The 22,198-nt window shown below is 41.1% G+C and overlaps 1 protein-coding gene across 5 annotated transcripts in view; it reads left to right on the top strand.

Annotated features, from left to right (window-relative positions):
* The first annotated feature begins 9,363 nt into the window (after nucleotides 1-9,363).
* Nucleotides 9,364-22,198, top strand: part of LOC309540054 (asialoglycoprotein receptor 2-like) — a 57,188-nt gene continuing 44,353 nt past the window's right edge. The window contains exons 1-6 of one of the 5 annotated variants that reach the window (XM_082236661.1): nucleotides 9,406-9,487; nucleotides 11,047-11,132; nucleotides 13,517-13,607; nucleotides 14,432-14,542; nucleotides 16,083-16,181; nucleotides 17,054-17,140. In XM_082236661.1, the coding sequence (XP_082092787.1) occupies nucleotides 9,448-9,487; nucleotides 11,047-11,132; nucleotides 13,517-13,607; nucleotides 14,432-14,542; nucleotides 16,083-16,181; nucleotides 17,054-17,140 (514 nt within the window). In that variant the 5' untranslated portion in view covers nucleotides 9,406-9,447. Of the gene's footprint in view, nucleotides 9,488-11,046; nucleotides 11,133-13,516; nucleotides 13,608-14,431; nucleotides 14,543-16,082; nucleotides 16,182-17,053; nucleotides 17,141-22,198 lie in introns of all 5 variants that reach the window. The other 4 variants (XM_082236660.1, XM_082236663.1, XM_082236662.1 and 1 more) reach the window with 4 other exon arrangements.

Raw genomic sequence — 22,198 nt, 5'->3', positions numbered from 1 at the left:
GGCTCCAAGCAGAGTTTCGCAGCAGCGGTTAGTGCCTTGTGTGGGTGATAAATCAAAGTCTGTTCGCAGGCTTCTTGCTATCTAAGAAGGCTTTAATTAGGTACAGAAAAACATCATAAATCATCCCGGAGGACTAGCGGACATCCTCTCCGGCTCAACAGCTAAAAGCGAAAGTGACTCACATACAAAGAAAGATTCCTGTATGTGAACAAAACCCTCAGAATGTGAGACTTCACACAGAACTGTTTAACCCTGTAAGTTCTGATTCTCCTCACAGTTTGGTTCTGGCCTTAAACTGCCCAGACTCTGCCGACTTCAGACAGGGTTGATTGTCCTCCCAAGCAGTGATGGGCAAGCAACACTCCCCGCAGATTTCCTGAACCAGCACAGCTCTGACATTGCGCTGAACTCAGCTTCAGTAGAGGACAGCGCAATGAGACTCTGCTTCCGGGACTTTCTCCCAACGAGATATTCCCCAGACTTTATGACCATCCCAGATACAGACTTCCTGTCATCCAGATTCGCCCAGTTGCTATCTGAACAGCACGTGAGCTTGGCGTCACCTGTAGCTGACAGCTTAAGGCAAAAGTCTTTGGTATCTTGCAGGTGACGCAGGACCCATTTAATACCATTCCAGGCTTGCACACTTGGACTTGTAGCTTCCCTGCTGAGCATTGGTAGCAAAAGCAATGCCCAGCCTACTCCACTGGGAAAGATACAGCAGACTACCCAGAGCTGACTGAAAGATCTCAGCATTCTCAAACTCAGTGCATTCCGCTAGCTGACTGTCTTTCATGTAGCATGTCTCCATGGGTGTTCTAACCCCTGCACAATCAGACATTCTGAACTTCTCAAGCAACTGCTCAATCTTGCCTTTCTGACTGAGCAAGAAGCTTCCATCTTCAGACCTGTCTATCTGTACCCCTAGGTAAACTCACTGAACCCAGGTTCTTGAGTTGGAAACATTTTCCAAGCTCTTTGGCAAAGTCTGCACCTGATTGTCTGCCCTTGAGACATGAATTATGTCATCCACAAAAAACAAAACCAGTTCTTGTGACTCTCCTGAACCTTTCAGGTACAGACAGCTGTAAATAAATACTTCTAGAGTAGAAGAGAGGGACGCAGGTGGCGCTGTGGGTAAAACCTCAGTGCCTAGGACTTGTTGATCGTAAGGTTGGTGGTTCGAATCCCCGCGATGGGGTGAGCTCCCGTTGTTCGGTCCCAGCTCCTGTCAACCTAGCAGTTCGAAAGCACCCCTAAGTGCAGGTAGATAAATAGGGACCGCTTTATAGCGGGAAGGTAAATGGCATTTCCATGTGCAGCGCTGGTGCTGGCTCGCCAGATGCAGCTTCGTCACGCTGGCCACGTGACCCAGAAGTGTCTTCGGACAGCGCCGGCTCCCGGCCTCTTGAGCGAGATGAGAGCACAACCCTAGAGTCGGTCACGATTGGCCCTGACGGGCAGGGGTACCTTTACCTTTACCTTTAGAGTAGAAGAGAAGCTGAGTGCAGTCTCTGATTTACGCACACTTTGCACGCACAGGTCACTTTGCTGTGTTTTACTCTGCTGTGCTCAGAGGTCTGAAGGAGCAGAAATGTGCAACGGAAGCCTGCAGGACCTCCACCCTTCACCATTTACAGCAGTACTAAATCAGCCAGAGTCTGGCATGAAAACATCCTCCACGCTGGACAAAACCAAAAGTCAGACAGAACAAAGAAACCAGCTTCTCTGGATGTGGAGAAAGCTCCTCCCCAGAACAGGCAGGATGACGCTAGGACTCTGAGCTGTTAACCTTGTAAGCTCTGATTCCCCTCACAGACCTCTCTGCCACGTCTTGCATGATTGACAGCTGGAAATGGTTGTGGTTGCTTCAATCTGTCCTGTATACCCAGCCAAGGAGAACTGATATTTTAATTAATTATTGACAAAAGGATATCATCTTGGTGGTATATATGATACTTGTGTCTTGTGCCATGGATCCTTTTTCCTAACTCTGAAAGAGGAGGTCGTGGGGGTGTTTCATGAGGGAAGAACTGAAGCTGGCTTTCAGAACTGCTAGGTGGATTCCATCCTGCCATGTGGCTTTACCACATGCTTGAAAGTTAGAATCATTGAATCATGGGATTGTAGAGTTGGACGGGACTCAGAGGGTCATGTAGTCCAACCCTCTGCAATTCAGGAACCTCAAACTGAAGCCTCCATGACAGATTGCCATCTAACCTCTACTTTAAAAGCTCCATTAAAGGAGTCCACAACCTCGGGGGGGGGGGGGAGAGACTGTTGCACTCTTGAACCGCTCCTAGTGTCAGAAATATGTTTAGTTGGAATCTCCTTTCTTGTAACTTGAAACCATGGGTCTGGACTTCCAGGTGCCATGGGAATGGCAGACAGAGCGCGAGCCTGATTGGTCTGACGGGCATGGTCTTTGCAAGGGGGTAGGGGAAGCGCTAAGGCAGTGTGCACACCTAAAAAACTAAAGGGATCTCTTGAGACTCTTCAGGATCCTGCAACCTGAAATGTGAGCTCTCTCTCACTTCCCTGCTGCTTTGAAAGGAGCTGGGGGGGGCATGATTGAGTTGCCAAGTAAGCGCTACAATGCAACCCAATGAGGAAAAGCCTAAAGCTCCAACTGACAGTGTTGTGGTGGACCTGCTTTTTTGTTTCTAGGTGTCATGAAGTTGGTGTAAGAGAAGAAGCCCACAAAGCAAAGCCATCTTACGGGTTTTCCTCTCTCCTTCTTGTGAATGTTGCTATGCGTGAAATGATCTGGGAGGCTTTGATTGTGATAGAGAAGAAACAGGAAGGGAGGGCAAAAGGTTTAAGAGGCTACCTTATGTGGTGGCAATGTAAAATTATTTAAAAGGCCTGGGAAAAGACATATAAAGATTTGAAGAGAATGTGGAAAATAATTGTTGTTTAGAAAAGGAAGTTATGATATTGAGGAATATTAGCAATCTACTTAGAGCAAAAAGCAAAACTAATTATAAACCAGGTGATCACGGACGAATGTAATATCCAAAAAGGAACCAGACAAGGGTGTCCACAATCACCATTGCTGTTCATCCTGGTACTGTAAGTACTTGCCAAAAACATAAAAGCAGACAAAGAGATTATAGGTATAAAAACTGGGGAAAGCGAGTTTAAATTAAAAGCATATGCTGATGATTTAGTGATAACAGTGGAAGACCCAAAAACATCACTCCCCAAAGTAATAGAAAAGATTCAGAAATTTGGGGAAGTGGCAGGATTTAAACTAAATAGGAACAAAACTAAACTACTAGTCAAAAACTTGAAGGAAGAAGAAAAGGATTCAGAGCAAAATATTGAGATAGAAGTCCATAAAAAAGGTTGAGTACTTAGGGATATGGTTAACATCATGAAATATAAACTTATATAAAGATAATTATGAAAAAAATTGGCTTGAGGTAAATTTAGAATCATAGAATCATAGAATCATAGAGTTGGAAGAGACCACAAGGGCCATCGAGTCCAACCCCCTGCCAAGCAGGAAACACCATCAGAGCACTCTTGACATATGGTTGTCAAGCCTCTGCTTAAAGACCTCCAAAGTAGGAGACTCCACCACACTCCTTGGCAGCAAATTCCACTGGCGAACAGCTCTTACTGTCAGGAAGTTCTTCCTAATGTTTAGGTGGAATCTTCTTTCTTGTAGTTTGGATCCATTGCTCCGTGTCCGCTTCTCTGGAGCAGCAGAAAACAACCTTTCTCCCTCCTCTATGTGACATCCTTTTATATATTTGAACATGGCTATCATATCACCCCTTAACCTCCTCTTCTCCAGGCTAAACATGCCCAGCTCCCTTAGCCGTTCCTCATAAGGCATCGTTTCCAGGCCTTTGACCATTTTGGTTGCCCTCCTCTGGACACGTTCAGAAATATGGAACAGAAATATGGAACAGAAATATGGAACAGAATGAATCTCTTATTGCTAGGGAAAATAGCAGTGATTAAAATGAATGTGCTGCCAAAAATGTTGTTCCTTTTTCAATCAGTCCCAGTAATCCTGAAATATGAACGTTTTAAAAAATGGCAGAAGGAAATTTCTAAGTTCATGGGGGGGGGGGGAAGGCCAAGGATAAAATATAAAATATTTACAGATACTAAAGATAGAAGCGAGTTTGCCTTCCCAGACTTTAAATTATATTACGAAGCTACATGCCTGGTATGGATCAGGGACTGGATGAAGTTGGAAAAGCAAAAAGCATTAGAACTGGAAGGACATGATAACAGATTCGGCTGGCACGCATATTTATGGTATGGGAAAGGGAAGGTACATAGAAGTTTTTATAACCATATAATTAGGAAATTACTAATGAGAGTATGGGAGAGATATAAAGACTTGTTAGAACAGAAGCCTGAAGTTTTCTTGTTAGGGATTGTAGGAAAAGACCTGCCAAGGAAATTAAAAAAACATTTTCATGTATGCAACAACAGCAGCAAGTGTCTTAATACCACAAGGATGGCAGAATGAGGAAATCCTGACTAAAGAACTGTGGCAAGAGAAACTGATGAATTATGCTGACACATAAACTACGTGACAAGGATAAATGTGACTTTAAAGAAGAATGGGAACCTTTTACGAAGTACTTAAAGAAACAACAAAATGGACTGGACTCCTTGGCAGGTTTTGAATATACATTCACAAACTTTTTATTGGTAATATACTGAAAGATAAACTGAGGATCTTTACAATTCTGTAATAAAAATATTACAAACACAGTACTCAATGCTAACAAGTCAAGAAGTTGAATGGAAAATTAAGTCAATGAAACAAAAATACTTTGAATCAGCTAACAAAACAGGAAAATTATTAGCTTGGCAATTGCGAAGAAGGCAAAAACAAAATGTGATAAATAAGACAAAAATAGAGGAGCAATTGATAGAAGACCCAAAAGAAATAAAGGAAAACTTCCTCAAATTTTATGAAAAATTATATAAAAAAGAAGATGAAGAGATAATCAAAATAGAAAAATATTTAGAAGACTATAGTGGGAAAACCATAACAGAGGAAGAAAGAACTCAATTAAATAAACCCATAAAGACAGAAGAGATCCAAGATGCGATAAAGAAGATGAAACCAGGAAAAGCCCCAGGACCGGATGGATTGTCAGCTAAATATTATAAAGTATTAGAAAACCAACTAACGCCAGTGCTATGCAATATCATGAATAACATCTTAAGAGGAGGAAAGATACCAAAGACATGGAAGGAGTCCTACATTACGATGATACCTAAACCTGTCACTGGCAAATTAAACATAAAAAATTATAGGCCCATATCATTATCAAATAACGATTACAAAATCTTTGCAGAGGTGATGACAAGTAGACTTTAAAAATGTCAAACAAATTTAATACACAAAGATCAAGCAGGATTCCTTCCGAATAGATTACTCAAGGATAATGTAAGGCACATTATAAATATCATTGTATATCTGGAGTGTAAGAATGAAATTCTTGCGGCGCTAATCTTTATCGATGCTGAGAAGGCATCCAATAATGTCTTATGGCAGTTCCTACTAAAAAGTATGGAGAAAGTAGGGCTAGAGGGCGAATTTATGGAAGGAATAAGAGCGATTTATTTGAACCAATCTGCCAAACTGATTATTAATAACAATTTAACAAATTCATTTAAAATTGAAAAAGGGACAAGACAGGGATGCCCTCTATCCCCTTTTTTATTTGTTATGGTTTTGGAGGTAGTCACGAACAAAATAAGAGCAACACCAGAGATACGAGGGATTAAAGTAGGCACGAAGGAATACAAACTAAAAGCGTACGCACACGATTTGATGTTATCTTTAGAAGAGCCGCAAAAAAGTGTTAGTAAGGCTTTGGAAATATTAGAAGAGTATGGTAAACTATCCGGTTTTAAGTTAAATAAATTAAAGGCAAAAATGTTGACCAAAAATTTGGAAAAAGATGTAAGAGAAAAAATAGAGATACAGAATGGAATTAAGGTGGTTTTAAAAAAAATGGGAATTTGGTTAACCACAAAAAACATAAATTTAATTCAGGACAACTACTCTACAACATGGAAGGAAATTAAAAAATATTTAGACACGTGGAATAGAGTAAAACTTTCGTGGTTGGGAAGGATGGCGGCAATAAAAATGAATATACTCCCCCAAAATTTATTTTTATTCCAGAATATTCCAGAGGATCTTCAATGTTTAAAGATTGGCAAAAAACTCTTTCGAAATTTATATGGCAGGGGGAAAGACCGAGAATTAGATTTAAACTACTCACAGATCGGAAAGAAAGAGGGGGATTCTCGGTGCCAAACCTGAAACTATACTTAGAAGCCTCCTGCCTTTGCTGGATCAAGGATTGGATTAATTTGAAAAACACGGACTTGTTAGACCTAGAAGGTTTCAACAACAGATTCGGATGGCACACTTATTTGTGGTTAAATAAAGAAAAGGTGCATAAAGGTTTTTCAAACCATATTATCAGAGGGCCATTATATGACGTTTGGGAGAAAAATAAAAAAAATTGGAATGGAAAACACCCTGGTGGTTATCACCAATTGACATCCTAACAACCAAAAAAGCAAACATGAAAGGAGAAAGACTGACCTATGAAGACCTACTGATAAGAATGGAAAGTGGTTGGAAATTGAGAACATATGTCTTTCTTTTCTTTGTTGTTGATGTTTCTTTGTGTAATTGACTATATATCTTTATCTGGAAAAAAAGCAATAAAATTTTTTATTAAAAAAAAGGAAATTGAGAACATATGAAGAGTTGAAAGATAAATTAACAGGCTCATTGCAATTTCATCAAATAAATGCAGTATGGAAGGAAGATAAAAAAATAGGGATAAATGAGAAAAAATCTAAATTTCAGATAGAAATAATAGAAGGTAAAACCAAGTTATTATCTAAAATGTATAGCATATTGTTAGAATGGGACACTAAAGATGAAGAAATAAAGGAGGTTATGATAAAATGGGCAATGGACTTGGGATACAATATAGAATATGATAATTTGGGTGAAATTATGGAGCAGAGGAATGAAATTCATGGACCGTGTTACGCTTAGAGAAAATTTGGAAAAAATGATGTATAGGTGGTACATTACACCAGCAAAATTTGGAAAAATGTACAAAACAGGAAATAAGGCTTGCTGGAAGTGTAAAATCAAAGAAGGCAATTTCTACCATATGTGGTGGACTTGCGAAGAAATGAAGAAGTTCTGGGAACTTATTTATAATGAATTTTTTAAAAAATTAAATACACCTTTCCAAAGAAACCAGAAGCCTTCCTACTAGGAATAATTGGGGACGAAATTAAAAAAGAAGACCAGACACTATTCCACTATGCGACAGTAGCGGCTAGAATATTAATAGCACAAAATTGGAAAAACCCAAACATCCCAACTATTAGAGATTGGCAAACAAAATTATTTGAATATGTTGGACTAGCAAAAATGACGCAAAAAGTCAGAAACCAAAAAGATACAAAGTTTATTAGTGATTGGAATAAATATATAGTATACATTGAAGGAAATTATAGAAACTTAAAAACCACAGCAGGTTTGATATAAATCTTACGATGCGCAAACCATTAACAATGAAGCTGCAGAAAAAAGAAAGAAGTTTTATTAAGAAGCCCGTAATCAGGAGGGAAGGAGGTCAATAGGTACGTAGAGGAAAGATTTAAAGAAGGAGACAAAGAATTGTAATGAAAATTTATTTTACTTTTATGTTGTGTATGGATGTTTTTTGATATTGTTGATTTGTTTTCTTTTGGTTATTTAAACGAAAATCAATAAAAAGAATTTTAAAAAAACAACAACAACTGCTGATTAAAGAATTGGAGAAATTTCTGGATACCAAGGAAGATGAGATGGAGAAACAAATTGAGTGGGCACACAGCACTAAATCACCATCTGCAAGAGCAAGGAAAGTTCCAGGAGACTGCTTAGTTCAATTCTCTACAAGAACCATACAGGGCAAGATTTTGCAAACTCAGAACAACCTACAGACTGACATCCAAAGGATTACAAAGGATTACAAGTGAAGGAAATCCCAACTAGACTCCTAAATAAAAGGAAAGACTACAAATTCCTAGCAGATGCTTTGAGAAAACCCAGCGTGTTGGGAGTTCCCTCAAGGACTGAGCTTTCAGTTCAGAATGAAATGATTTTGAGCAACAGAAGAACAAGAATGTGATAGCTTCAGGTTTATATTTTACACTTTGTGTAATGTTAGAAACAAATGAGCAGTTCAAAGAGTGAAGATATAATGTCTTATCAAGCAATATGGGAAGCCACAGAAAAATAAGAATGGTAACATATGATGTTCTTAACATGCATTATGTGAAAACTGGGGGGGGGGGGATTAATAGAATTGTTTTTATGCATACATGAAATAGATGATCCAAATAGGCAAAGGCACTGCTATAGAGGATGTTCCATCTTTCTCCAAATCCTGCCTTAGCCCTACTATCTTTGAACATACACTTGGGCTCCACCCTGTGGTAGGGTTGCCATACATCTGGTTTTCTCAGACACATCTCCTTTTTCAGGGTCTACATCCCCATCCTCGAGGATTTTTAGAATTTGTCAAAATTTCCAGGGGGGTTTCTTTTCTTCCTTTGGTACCAAGACAAGCCCCAAAGGAGCATATTTGTGCTTGGGAACTCCCACTCCAGGAGTGTGACATAGAACACCTGTGTCCCGGGAAGCGGTGAGCCTGGGAGCTTTCCTTCCCAGCCAGAGAGTGTGCATGTGCAAGGCAAGTCCAATGTGCCCCATCCCACCTTTCCAAGTACAGTTCTTGATGAGTTGCCATTGGTTGAAGGTCAGTTGCATGCAGGGCTTTTTTGCATCTGGAACTCACTGGAACTCAGTTCTGATACCTCTCAGGTGGACACCATTGTGAGAGAGCAAGGGAGGTGTTCATGGTAGGTTCCAGTACCTTTTCAGTGTGGAAAAATAGCACTGGTGGCATGTATGTTTTGATGATGATACATTCAATAAATGTAGACCAAACATATTGAAATTTGACTGCTTCTGTTCCTTTTCTTTGTGCTTTAACTTTGCAAATGAAGATTTACACTAATGCACTTTGCCATGTTTCCTGGTACAAGTGTTGAGATAGAAAGCTTACCAATATTACTAGCAGAGTTTATGAGGAGTAAGGATTCTTCTGGGGGATATGCTCTGAAGGTAAAGTATGTACCCAGCCTAAATAAAAAATAAAACTAATAACTTTTTTGGGGGGTGAAGTAGTATATCAAATCTGAAACCAACATTTTCCTAGGTTTATGCTTTATGTGGAATGCTGATTGGATGTGATGAGCAGCCAATCAGGAAATGGTATTGCCTAAATGGGGGGAGTTCTGGAATGCCTGACATCACAAGGGAGGTGGTTCTTAGCCAATGGAAGGATGAAAAACCCTTAGGAGGAAATTAGGGAAAAGATGGTTCCATGGCAACACCAAGGTATCCAAACAGAAAGAGGTCTGATGGGTGGAACACTTTCCTTACAAGCTATGATATTTGCAGGGTCTCATTCCAGGGCTGAAAGGTCACTAAGAGGCTAAATGATAAGGAGCTTTTATAAACTACAGGTGGTCTTTCTCTTTTGAATACTAGAACTCAGGGTCATCCAATGAAACTGAGTGGTGGAACATTTGAGGGCTGTGTACAGATGCTGTATTACCAGTTGTATCACTGTATTACTGGCTGTTTGGCCAATAGCAACCATCAGGCAAGCAAGAGGTTCTTTGGATTCCACTGGACAGAGTCTCTTAGGTAGAGACAAACTCTTATTAATTGGTAAACATCAGGAAAGAAATTGATCAGCAACCTGGAATGCAGTCTAATATAAAGCCAAAAGAAACTGGAATAAACTACAAAGCTAGCAATATAACCAATAAGCAAAATATCTCAGGCAACAACAACAACAAAACAGATAGAATAGGTTTAGTTCTTCATGTTTCTCCAGCTGATGGAGATCTGGAAGGCTTATCTGGGATACTTCAGACTGGTAGATGGTCATTCTCTTCACATTCTGGAATGGAGCATAGAACAATGTATCAAGATCTCCCTGTCTCCTTCAGCTTCTGGCCCTTATATGTCGTATTTTTCCTTGTATAAGACTAGGGTTTTTTAGCTAAAAATTTAGGTTTAAAATTGAGGCTCGTTTTATACATGGGTTGTACTGAGGGGTGTTTTGTTAATTTGGAGTCCCCCAAAATAGGGGGTGTCTTATACATGGGGGCATCTTATAGACGGGAAAATATGGTAGTCTGTAGCGTAGGTCTCATGCCAAGCTGGAAACAGATGTAATTCATGATGTAATTCCATTCCCATCCTTTGATCTGGCTTGGGAGTCGACACATGTGGGCGTGAGCCTTCATTTTCATTCTTTATCTCTGTGGTTCAGTCAAAGTAAGGTTACTTTCCTTGTTCCCAGACAACTGCTTCCTCCTTCCTTCCCCCATGCAGTCAAGTGTTTGATAGCTGGCCAAGCCATGAAGTTCCTTTCACTTCTTCTCAAACAGCCATGTCCCTTATATTAAAGCTCCAGCTACATTGCAAACCAGGAGCATCACATTCTGTTTTATTCCCTGGCAATACAGGTGCCCTGCTCTGATTCATGGGCCCAATTTATTTATCCAGCTCCAGATCATGATCCAGAAAATATAAGGCTTCGGATAACCCATTTACTAGCATATCAAGGGCTGCTAGTTCAGATGGCTTTGAAACCGGATTAGACAACAGCCGCCTTCTTTCTTTCTTTTAGCCACAGCATCAGATGTCAAGCTTGGTCTTTGCAAAAAGAAAACAAAATGGCACACTTGGAGAGCCTGTGTAACAGATTCCCCTCTACGTCTTTTCCAGGTCCAACTCATGGTCTCCAAAGTCTTGCAAGATTCAGTTGGATTTATAGAGTGAAAAATACTGTATATTGGACTCAACAACGTCTTTACGGGAAAGGATGGTCTAATACTGATGCCACTTTCTACCTAATGTGCTCATAATCTTATTCTCCATTTGTTGTTGTCTTATTCTAGCTTGTTGTTTCCTAAACACAACTGAGAGGATGGAGCAGCCAGCGCCCGCAAATCCTGCAACACTATCGGCAGCTATAACTGATGGTCTGTATACTGCACAGTCATATGGGATGAGGTTTCTCATAAAGTAGAGGGATGCATGGGAAATGCACAGGTTCTGTCTGCTTCTTTTCCAGGTCCAACTTGTGGTCTCTAAAGTCTTTTTATTATTATTTATTTATTTTGTTTTTCAAATTAAAATTTTACAATCAAATATCAACGTACAATATAAAAACAGCAGCAACAACAATCTTTATTACAGTCCAGAGACCCAACAAATCATTACAAATCAATACACAGTTCATACAGCCTACCTCCAGGTTAATCAAGCATTTTGTTTAGAATATAGGGCTCATTTGTTCTTGCAACCACCGATAAAAACTTTGCCACTGCTAATGTTCTAACTTTTGTCCAGTCTTCCAGTAGGAACCTGACATAGTGAGCTTCTGATTTTCCCGGAAAAGGTACCAGCAAGGGTAGTATCAGTTCAGCCCTGGCCTGCTCATATTTTGCACCATTAAACTACAAGTGGTATTCCAACCACACTAAGAATTTTAGCTGTTTACAGTGGTTTTAAAAATAGATTATAAACTTTCCCCATTCCTTAAAATTTTCCTGATTTCTGATTCATTTTTGCCATTTCGGCATAATCCACCAACTTTATCTGCCATTCTTCTCTGGCAGGGACGTCATCTTATTTCCATCTCTGGGCCAATAACATCCTCGCAGCCATGGTCATGTACATTGTCTTTTCTGCTCCTTTGGGATTTTGGCGCCTAGAATTCCTAACAGAAAGTATTTGAGGTTTTTTAGGGGGGGGATTAAACTTTTCCCCCCAATTTATTAAATATCATTTCCCAAAATTCTTTTACTACCTTACATGTCCACCACATTTGATAAAAGGTGCCTTCTTTTTCCTTATATTTCCAACATATATTTGACCCTGTTCTATACATTTTTGCTAATTGACTGGGAGTTAAATACCAACAATATATCATTTTCATATAATTTCCTTTCAGCGTGCAACATGCTGTGAATTTTAAATTCCAATTCCCTAAGTTCTCCCATGCTGCAAGTTGTATATTATACCCAAAATCTTTCACCCAGTGTATCATTGACTGATTAGGGCATGCCCAGGTGTCGCCCGGATCCCCCTGGTTGAAATTATCAATTTGTCCCTTGGCATGGGGACATTCCCAGGGGAGCTGAAGGAAGCAGTGGTATGTCCGCTCTTAAAGAAAACTTCACCAGATCCTTTAGATCTATCCAATTACCGCCCAGTTTCAAATCTTCCATGTCTGGGTAAGGTAACTGAGAGAGCGGTTGCTGAACAGCTTGGTAGGTTTCTGGAGGAAACACCGGCTCTAGATCCATTTCAGTCTGGGTTCCGTCCTGGATTCAGGACCGAGACAGCTCTAGTTGCCCTAACAGATGATCTCCGTAGACAACTAGGGGATGAGGGAACAGTTCGGGAATATATACACGGTAACTTATTAAAAATTAGGCAATAAGTAAAGGACAATACAATATTACTGATGTCCACAGCTGAAGAAAGGAAAAATTACTGTAATTTAATTGGCTGCTCCTCTTAACGTCAGTTCATAACTGTTGTTTGCAAATGCTTACTGAAGTCCTATAAATTAGATATCCAGGAGCTTAGAGAAGAATAGAATGCAAATGAGAATGCTATATTATCAGTAAATATATGAATTATTTGAAAAGCAATTGTAATGAACAGATTATGCTTGTAGGACTGCAAGAAGTTCTGTAAGGAGGATTATTTGAAATATTGCAAGAAAAACTATGAAAAGAATTATTAGTTAATGATAATTAAGAGTAATAGAGAAATTAAGAAATGCAGAACAAGTGATAAAGAACGGAAAATCATCAGAGGTTGTTGATGGAAGTCTAAAACTTTATATAAGATAAGAATTTATGTTAAATGATTGTTGGGAATGATATGTTTAAAAAAACTAATAAAAATGTGGAGAGAGAGAAAATGCTATATTTTCTAAAACATTTTTCAATACCTTTGAATCCATATGGAACATCTTTTTGGTATAAGATGTAGACTGATCCAGCAAATGAAAAAGAAAGACATTTCAGTTATATTGGACTCAACAATGTCTTTACAGGAAATACTGATAGATGCCAAAGTTAAATGTTGGAAATGCCTTACTGAGACATATTTTTGGCCTGATGTTGTTGTCCATTTCAACTTTGTACCGATTAAATCCTTGACATTTGTAGATGTGCATCTATTTTAAAAATTATGTTCCTATAATAGGGAGATTAAGTGCAGGAGAATAAAAGCAAATTCTGTGAGCTTTCATGCTTGACAAGAGACTAATTCTCTGAGCTTGGAAGGGAAAACACCCACCATCCAACCAATGTGTTCATAGTCGTTATAATAGCTTATTGTTTCACAGACGCAACTGAGAGGATGGAAAAGTCCAGAATTGATGAAGCATCCAGAAAGGATTCAGCAGCAGCAGCAACACCACCAACAACTGAAACTCGTGGTCTGTATACAGCACAGTCATATGGGATGAGGTTTCTCATAAAGTAGAGGAATGCATGGGAAAGGGAAGTTGATGGAGAGACAGGCAGGGAGTGGAACCAGTCAGGTTGTGCTAGGGAGGAGTGCAGAGAAAAGCACACAAAGCTCTTTGGGTGCCACAGATCCACGAAGCCCCATAGAAACCCCAGGATTCAGCCCACTCTTTGCTGCTGGCTGTGGTGTTCCTTTACTCTGTGCAGCCAGGAATTGCTCTACCATTAGGCAGAATAAGGTAGTTGCCTCAGGAAGCAGGTGCTGTGGTGGGCAGAGATGGGTAGACCACACAAGCTGCACTGCACCTTCTCAGCAGCATCCAAATAAGAGCCAATGGCCAGTCCAGCCCAGCTTCTGTATGTGGAGTGTGGAGTTATGTGCTCAGAGGGAGCATCTTGTCATTTGTTTGGGGAGCAGAAAGTCCTTTAGTATCAAAGGCTACTGTCTTCTGATCCAGACATTGGTCAGAAAAACTTCCTCAAGCAGCAAGGTATCTCTCCTTACTTCCTCCACCTGCTCAACCACCCAGATTACCACCCCTTGAACAGTTGACTGTCTCTGGCTGATGGCTACCACAGCATATGGAAACCCTTTTTCCTGGAGTGGCAATGGTATGTTGGCTTGTTGCTGTTTAGTCGTTTAGTCGTGTCTGACTCTTTGTAACCCCATGGACCAGAGCATGCCAGGCACTCCTGTCTTCCACTGCCTCCCACAGTTTGGTCAAACTCATGTTGGTAGCTTCAAGAACACTGTTGGCTACTGATGGCTAAATCAGAATTTTCTTTCTTCAAGCATCTACTTTTCAGGACATGGTTACCTTCTTACAATCTCCAACGGGTGAAAGATTTATCATACTTGAGATGTTCATCCTTATTGCCATGACACTGCTGCTTTTCCTTCTATGTAAGTACATAATTAGCATACTTTGCAACTAATGTCATGTGCTTTGCTTAAATGTCAATAGCATTTCCAAAAAGAGATGGCAGGATCCACCTTCCATTTAGGAAGTTCTTCCTAATGTTTAGGTGGAATCTTCTTTCTTGTAGTTTGGATCCATTGCTCAGTGTCCGCTTCTCTGGAGCAGCAGAAAACAACCTCCCTCCTCTATAAAAGGATGTCACATAGAGGAGGGAGGGAGGTTGTTTTCTGCTGCTCCAGAGAAGCGGACACGGAGCAATGGATCCAAACTACAAGAAAGAAGATTCCACCTAAACATTAGGAAGAACTTCCTGACAGTAAGAGCTGTTCGACAGTGGAATTTGCTGCCAAGGAGTGTGGTGGAGTCTCCTTCTCTGGAGGTCTTTAAGCAGAGGCTTGACAACCATATGTCCGGAGTGCTCTGATGGTGTTTCCTGCTTGGCAGGGGGTTGGACTCGATGGCCCCTGTGGTCTCTTCCAACTCTATGATTCTATGATTCTATGATTCTATGATTTATCCCTTTCATCTCTCTTTGATATCAGGGGTTGAGTTACAGCTGTCACCCAGTGAGAGCAATGACACTGTTTTGTTCTCCCTGAATAAGTGAGTTCCAGCTCTTGGAACAGAAGCACAGGCTGACACAAGTCCCTGGAACACCCTGGACAATTCCCTTTCCCAGTTGCCATTCTCTGCTCCTTTCCCAACTAATCCTCATTTGCTGGGGGAGAGCCCCCATTCCTGATCCTCACCACCCTGTACTCTGCTAGGGCTCCATTCCCCTGAAGGAAAGTGCTTGGGGAAAACAGGCTGCAGAGGATAAAGTGGGTGGGTCCCGAGCCTACCTAAATATCTAGATATATGCAGGGCCTTTTTCAGCCGAAATTCACCAGGACTCAGTTCCAGCCCTTCTCAGGTGGGCTCTGTTGCTAATCTAAGAGAACAAGGGAGATATTCAAGGTGAGTTTGGCACCACTTTCTCCAGAAAAATAGCACTGGATAAATGAACACATAACCTATTTGTTAACTAGTTCATTTTTAAATGGCACTCCAAAGTAAGCAAAGCTCAGGGGGAGGGAACCAAATGATCCAAGACTTTACATATTTTAAGCATACGGCAGGGCATGAGGCAGCTTGGCAAATGCAAGTCTCTAGGACAAAGAGGACAAGTGTATCTAGACACCAAAAAATCTAAAGCTTTCAAAGGAAGGCCAACTATCTGATGACAGAAGCAACAGGCCAAATGGAAACAGGACTTCAGAGCACCAGGGCAGCCACAATCAAGGGACAGGAAACATCAATATCAGGGCTGGGAGCAGAAAATATTAATAGAAGTCATATTCATGTTTTTGTTGATTTGATTTTTTATTCACTCTTCTCCCTAAGCTCCCAGGGCACGTTACAAGTCAGCATTTAAAATTCAATGTTAAAAGCAGTTTGAAACCAAGCATCCCCCGCCCCCAGGTCACCAGACTAGTAAGCTAGAACAGAATTTCTTCATTTCTTTTCTACCTACCTCCTCCTTAGATCAGAAGGAATTAAAAAAAAGAGCTGATTTTCAAGTGGGATTGGGAATGATTCGAAGCATTGTTGTTGGGATTGATTCAACCTATAAGGACAAGGATGGTAAGCATTTTATATACAAATCCTCACTTTTGCTAGAACATGTTCAATTCCTTTAGTTCCCTTTGGGATTCATATTGTGTGAGCAAAACATTCAGTGAAACTCATCACCCAATAGAGTTTATCACTTTTTCACTGCTCAGCATAAAGAAAAGCAGATGGTTGTGATTCTCACATCTCCCCACTAGAAATGCTGTCCTTCCCCATCACACTGTTAATTCACAATGTTTGTGCTAGTGCTATATTTTAGCACTAGTGCAAAGGAACTTTGCCCCCACATCTCCCTCCATGCCATCACCAAAACTGCACTCCAGGGTGGGGAGAAACTTCAGAACAGAATGGAGGGAAAGGGGCTGAAGATTGCATTGCACAAGGAGAAATTCCTGAGCTTACAGAACGCCCTCTTTAGAACTATGTGGAAGGCAACCCAATATTCATCAGAAAAAGAGTTTGGGTGCCTGTATTTTCTTAGATTTCAGAAAGCATAATAGAAAACTGTAAAGTAATCTTTGCATATTTGGCTTTACTGTGTGACTCAGTGGGGAATTGTTTTGTGGCCCTGTGATTCCCAGCAGAAAAGGAGGACAAAGGAAGGAAACATTAGAGATACTTCATGAGCCGCTTTCAATATGAGAATAGGATAGTGGATTGCATGAGTCTTTGGTCTGATCCAGCTGCAGGATTCTTCTGAGGCTTTTCATTGGTGATCTCAGCCACAGAGAATCAAGTCTGTCCTCATATTCATAAGAACCCAATCCTGGAGCTCTGCTTCTTGTTTCAGGCTAAAGTGTTTAAAAATGTTTGGAAACGGTTTCTTAATATTTGCAGATTGTTATTTCAGATACTCCTGCCTTAAACTGTTTCAAATCTTTTAGACTTCCAAATACTCGCTGCAGCTCAAAACATATCAGAGGAAATGGTGTATTATGCCAACATAAATGATCAACTGCAAAAGGAAATTGGTAAGCTACCCTATGATGTAGTGCAGTGGGATCCTGCCCTGATTCTGCCCCAGCTGAAAGCCCCTCCTCTAGCTGAAAACTCTTAGAGCCAGAGCAGAGAGCTGTCCTCCTTTTCAGGTCAGCTAAAAGACCTGTCCTTTACTATATTCATCCATGGAAGAGAGATTCTTGAATAGCACTCCCGAGGCAACTTCCACCAACTTGGGCAGTGGGGTGATTGGTGCAACAACAAAATCTCTCTGGTTTCACAAGCCCATCATCAGAAAGAAGCCCTCAAGCCTACTCACATAGTGAATTGGCTCATTGGCATGTGGGATAAAATACCTGCAGACCATAGCAACTCTCACTCTACGCACAGGCCTGTTTTAGTGCCACGGCAAGTACCCAGACGGCCAAACCTAGGTCAGGATAGGATCCTCCATTCAAGTTCAAGTTTTTATTGCAGCCAAAGCCAGCGACACTAAACACTACAAGATCAGACAACAAGAAATCAGCAACAACCTCAGAAAAGAAAAAAGATTACACAAGGGAATTTCGCAGTGTGCCATTCAACAGAAGAGATTTACGCTTCCTAATTACTAAAATGCAAAATTTAGCCACCTCATATGATATTGAGCTTGAGGAATCTTCCAGGAGGTATTTTCGAAGAATTTCAGGGGAGGATTCCAAATAATATTGAAGAGGTATAAATTTTGATAGAAGCGGTAAAATAAGTTGAACTCGTTCTTCACTATAAAATTCACAAAATAGAAGAATGTGTGTGACAGATTCTACCTTATTAGACATACAAGGGCAGAGACGCGCATGCATTGGGACCCGCGTGAATTTGCCGTACAGCACTGCTGAGGGCATTGTCTCAAAGCGGGCTCTAGAGAAAGCCCATCTATAGGCTTCGTTAGTGATGTTAGTTAAGTAAGGGGCAGCTGCAAAATTGGGCCAAGCTTTTAAACATCTATACGTCTCCGGGAGTAGGGCGCCTTCTTGTTGTAATTCGATATCATAAAGTCTCCGAGTGATAATAGCTTTTGCCTTGTTCAGAGTTCCAATAAAAAGATTTTCAGGGTTTAGACCAATTTGTTTGATCTTGTTAGTTATTTGCATAAGCCAAGGAGGATAGGGAACTGCGGCCAGGAAGCAAGGTAATAGTCCCTTAGGATTGTAATGGATTTTCAGCCAGAGGGATATTGCTTGTTCCCAGACTTTTAATTCCACTCTGGGCAGTCCTGCCTCTTTCCTTAAGACTGCATTAGGTGTACACTTAGGGGTAACAAATAATGATCTTAAGAATTTAGATTGTACTGTTTCAAGGGTCTTAAGGTTGGCAGAGGGGCTAATTTGAGAGCCATATAGAAGTTGGGCTAAAGATTTTGCCTGAAAGACTGTTAGGGCCATCGGGAAGAAGCCAGCTCCTTTCCTTCTGAATAATCTAAGGATAGCATTTGCACTTCTTCCTGCTGATATAGCTGATGTGGTCAAGTGTATTGACAATTTGGCATTATAAGAGAAAGTAATGCCTAAGTATTGGAAGGTCTTAGTCTGTTCAATGGCGTTTCCCTTTACGCTCCAATTATCCTTCCTGAAGGAGCAGTTAAAATGTACAATTTTGGTTTTAGCAAAGTTAATTGTTAACAGTTCAGTGTTACATTGGTCACTAAACTTTCCTAAGGCACGTTTCAGACCCACTTTGGTTTGAGAGAGAAGAACAGCTTCATCCGCATACATTAAAACTGGTACTTTTCTGCCGTTAGAGAACACAGGGGGGTGGGTTTCAATTTCACGGCAACATGTGACCAGGGAGTTAACATAGATGTTAAATAGGAATGGGGCTAATAGGCATCCTTGTCTAACTCCTCTTTGGACTGGGATTTCTCTAGAGAGTCTGCCGTCCTGTGCAAGTCTTATCTGGAGGGTATTGTTCTCATGAAGCTTAATCATCAGAAGTAATAACCTTCTGTTAATACCCATATTGGCCAATTTGGCCCAGAGCCTACTCCTGGATACAGAATCAAATGCTGCCTTTAGGTCCACAAAGGCCGCATATAATGACTTTTTCCAATGTTTCGTATACTTATAGACAAAGTAATCTAACACTAAGCAGTGATCAATGGTGGAACGTCCGGATGTAAACCCTGCTTGTTCAATTTCTAGCAAGTTATTATGATCTAACCATTCACATAATTTTAGGCATAGGTGTTTTGTATAAAGTTTACAGATCACATTCAGGAGACTAATTGGTCTATAATTGGATGGATCAGAGGGGTTGCCCTTTTTAAATATGGGAACAATTATAGCTCGTCCCCAATCTTTAGGGATTTCAGTTGTCTTATCTATATATGAAAATAGATTTGCAAGGACCGGGGCCCACCAGTTTATTTGCGCTTTCAGAAGTTCAGCGACAATGAAATCACTTCCTGGGGCTTTGCCAGATTTCATTTGTAGAATTAGCGAAGTGATTTCAGTTTCAGATGTTGGGGGCCATGGTGTATCATTATCTAAGGGGATGTTAAGCGGCGCAGAAGGACGATGTTCCCTAAACAGCACTTTATAGTGCTCTTCCCATGAATTTGCAGGAATAATTGTGCCCTCATTAGGAGCTTTAGTTTGACTGGAGATAATTTTCCAGAAGTTGGAATTGTCTTTTTCTATTGACGCTTTTATGAGGGCCTGCCAGATGAGAGAGTCTGCGGTTATTTTTTTGGTTTTTAATAACTCTTTGTAGTTCTTTTTTTTAAGTTGTAACTCTAATTTAGTGATAGGGTTAGGATTTTTGCTGGAAGACCTGAGTATAAGTTTTGCCCGAGTGCATTCGTGGTCAAACCAATTTTTGTTGGTAGGGGAGTCATTTTGGTTAGATCTTCTGGGTCTTGACAATAACGGTTGGAGTTTTCGGATTAATGTGTTATAATGGTCAGTTGGGGAGGTCTCTTCAGTGTCGTTGGAAGTCGGCTCAGCCCAGAGGAGTTGACCTTCCATTGATTGTGTCCAAATACCAAAATTGTTATTAACATAAGGGGACCATTTAATTCTGGATCTGCCTATTTGTTGTGAAGCACTAGGATCAGGAGTCTGCGGGGCAAGCCCACATCTAGAGGGTTCCCAAAATTCAGTCCTTTTAAGATTTAGGGGTAAATGGTCACTTTTGGTTCTTATATCTACCGTAAATTCAATATATTCATCTAAGAGTTCTTGGGAGACAAGGATGTAGTCAATAACAGAATGCCTTAAGCCTGACCAGTAAGTAAATTGGCCAGGGCAGTCTCCCAAGGAGAGGCCGTTTAAGATAACAAGGTTTAATCTAAGTGCCATTAAAAAAAGACATGTACCAGCAAAATTGGTAACTGGGTCAAGTGAGTGACGCCTGAATAGGGGCCAGTGTTCATCATTAGCATTTAGGGGACCCATTCCACTTTCCTTGATTAAGTGTTCTTCTGAGTGGCCTAGCCTTGCATTAAAATCCCCACCAATAATTAAGGAGGCAGAGGGAAACTTATTTGAGACAAGGAGAATGCAGTCTTCCAGTTCGTTCCAGATGTTTTTAAGATCAGTTTGTTTCATAAGTGGGTGAATATAAACATTGATGCATATGATCTTAAAATGGGTGGAGAATATTTTAACGGCCAAAATCCATTTTTTATCAATTTTCAATTGGATAGGGGAGGCTCCTAGATCTGTCGATATGAAGGTGCTCAAACCTCCCGCCGGTCTTTCGCCTTTTGGGCCGATTGAGGCAGGGGAATGGAAAGCAAAGTAATTGTGTAGTTCAAAAGGATTTTGCATCCAGGTTTCTTGGAGCAGGATGATCTTGAACTGTGATACGTAGGTTAAAACATCTTTGTCCCTTGTTTTCGATTGCCATCCAGCAACGTTCCAGGATAGTAGTAGGGGTGAGAGTCATTTTGTCTCTTCAATAGCATCTAGGGCTTTCCTGGGGTCATGGAAGATGCAACCATTGGATGGTTGAGTCTCCGGTAATGTGATTAGGGGCGCCACAGAGATTTCGTCGTGGATTTCAGTTGGGCAGAGTAGGGGTGTGTGTTCTGCCGTGACCTGAGGAGATTCATGACCCATTTTTCGCTCCAAGTTAGGTGGAATATTTGCCTCTTTTGTGGGCGCTAGATCTTCAAAGTTGCGGAGATAGAGTAATAACTCATCTAGTCTGTCCGTTATCTCTGTTTGTTCGGCTTTTGGCAGATGGGAGAAGGAGACAAGTAATTCCTGCTCCATCGAATTCTCAAGATGAGTAGCCTTTGATAGGAGGGGCATGGGGGTCTCTGTCCAACTAATTAAGTCTGAGGGTGGAGAGGTAGAGCTCGTAGTAGATGGAATGCCCTCATTTTTAATTGCTTTCCTTTTAACTGGAGAGTAGGGAATAAGAGGGCAAATCTTAGTGTTGATAAAAACTCTTGTAATAAAAATTCCATAATTAGTCAGGTAGCTTCGTAGGGACATCATATAAGTTGGAAGCCTTTTAGAATGCCCATTCCGACCGTCAGGAGGAGGGGGGGTTGCGGGATGACGACCCCCGCCCACACTCGCTCTCGCGAGGCTGGCGCCAGCCTCGCGGGAAGCAGGGATTCCCCCATTCTGTATCCCCTGCGGCGCCAGCCAATCGGCTGGCAGCAGGGGCGGGCCTTAGAAAGGCCACTTAAGGTCGGGGCAGCCCTCGGCTTGCCCCTTTTCACCCCGGAGACGACGCGGTTTCCCACCCACCCGCCCTTTAGGTTTTGCCACTGACCTTGCTATGGGCTTCGGCTGGTCGCCGCAAGGGGCCTGGTAGGAGTTTTTCCATTTGGCTAATTGGCTGGTTTTGTGAGCCACTTGGTTTTTTCGCCTACCTCGTAGCAAATCGTCACAACTGTACTCCATGAACTGTACTCCATGATCTGACATGATGGTGTCTGGCAGGCCATGTAGGGTGAAGAAAGACCCACAGCAGGGCCCAGATGACGATCCTGGAGGTCATTGCTGAGATGGGCACCACCTCAAGCTACTTTGACAAGGAGTCCACAATGATCAAGAATGTCTGACCTTGGCATGGACCAGCAAAATTGATGTGGA

This window comes from Podarcis vaucheri (assembly GCF_965113315.1).
Source record: "Podarcis vaucheri genome assembly, chromosome: 9".
In the NCBI taxonomy this organism is placed as follows: domain Eukaryota; kingdom Metazoa; phylum Chordata; class Lepidosauria; order Squamata; family Lacertidae; genus Podarcis; species Podarcis vaucheri.
Note: the sequence above shows the minus strand (reverse complement) of the source record. Positions and strands in the feature narration are given on the sequence as shown.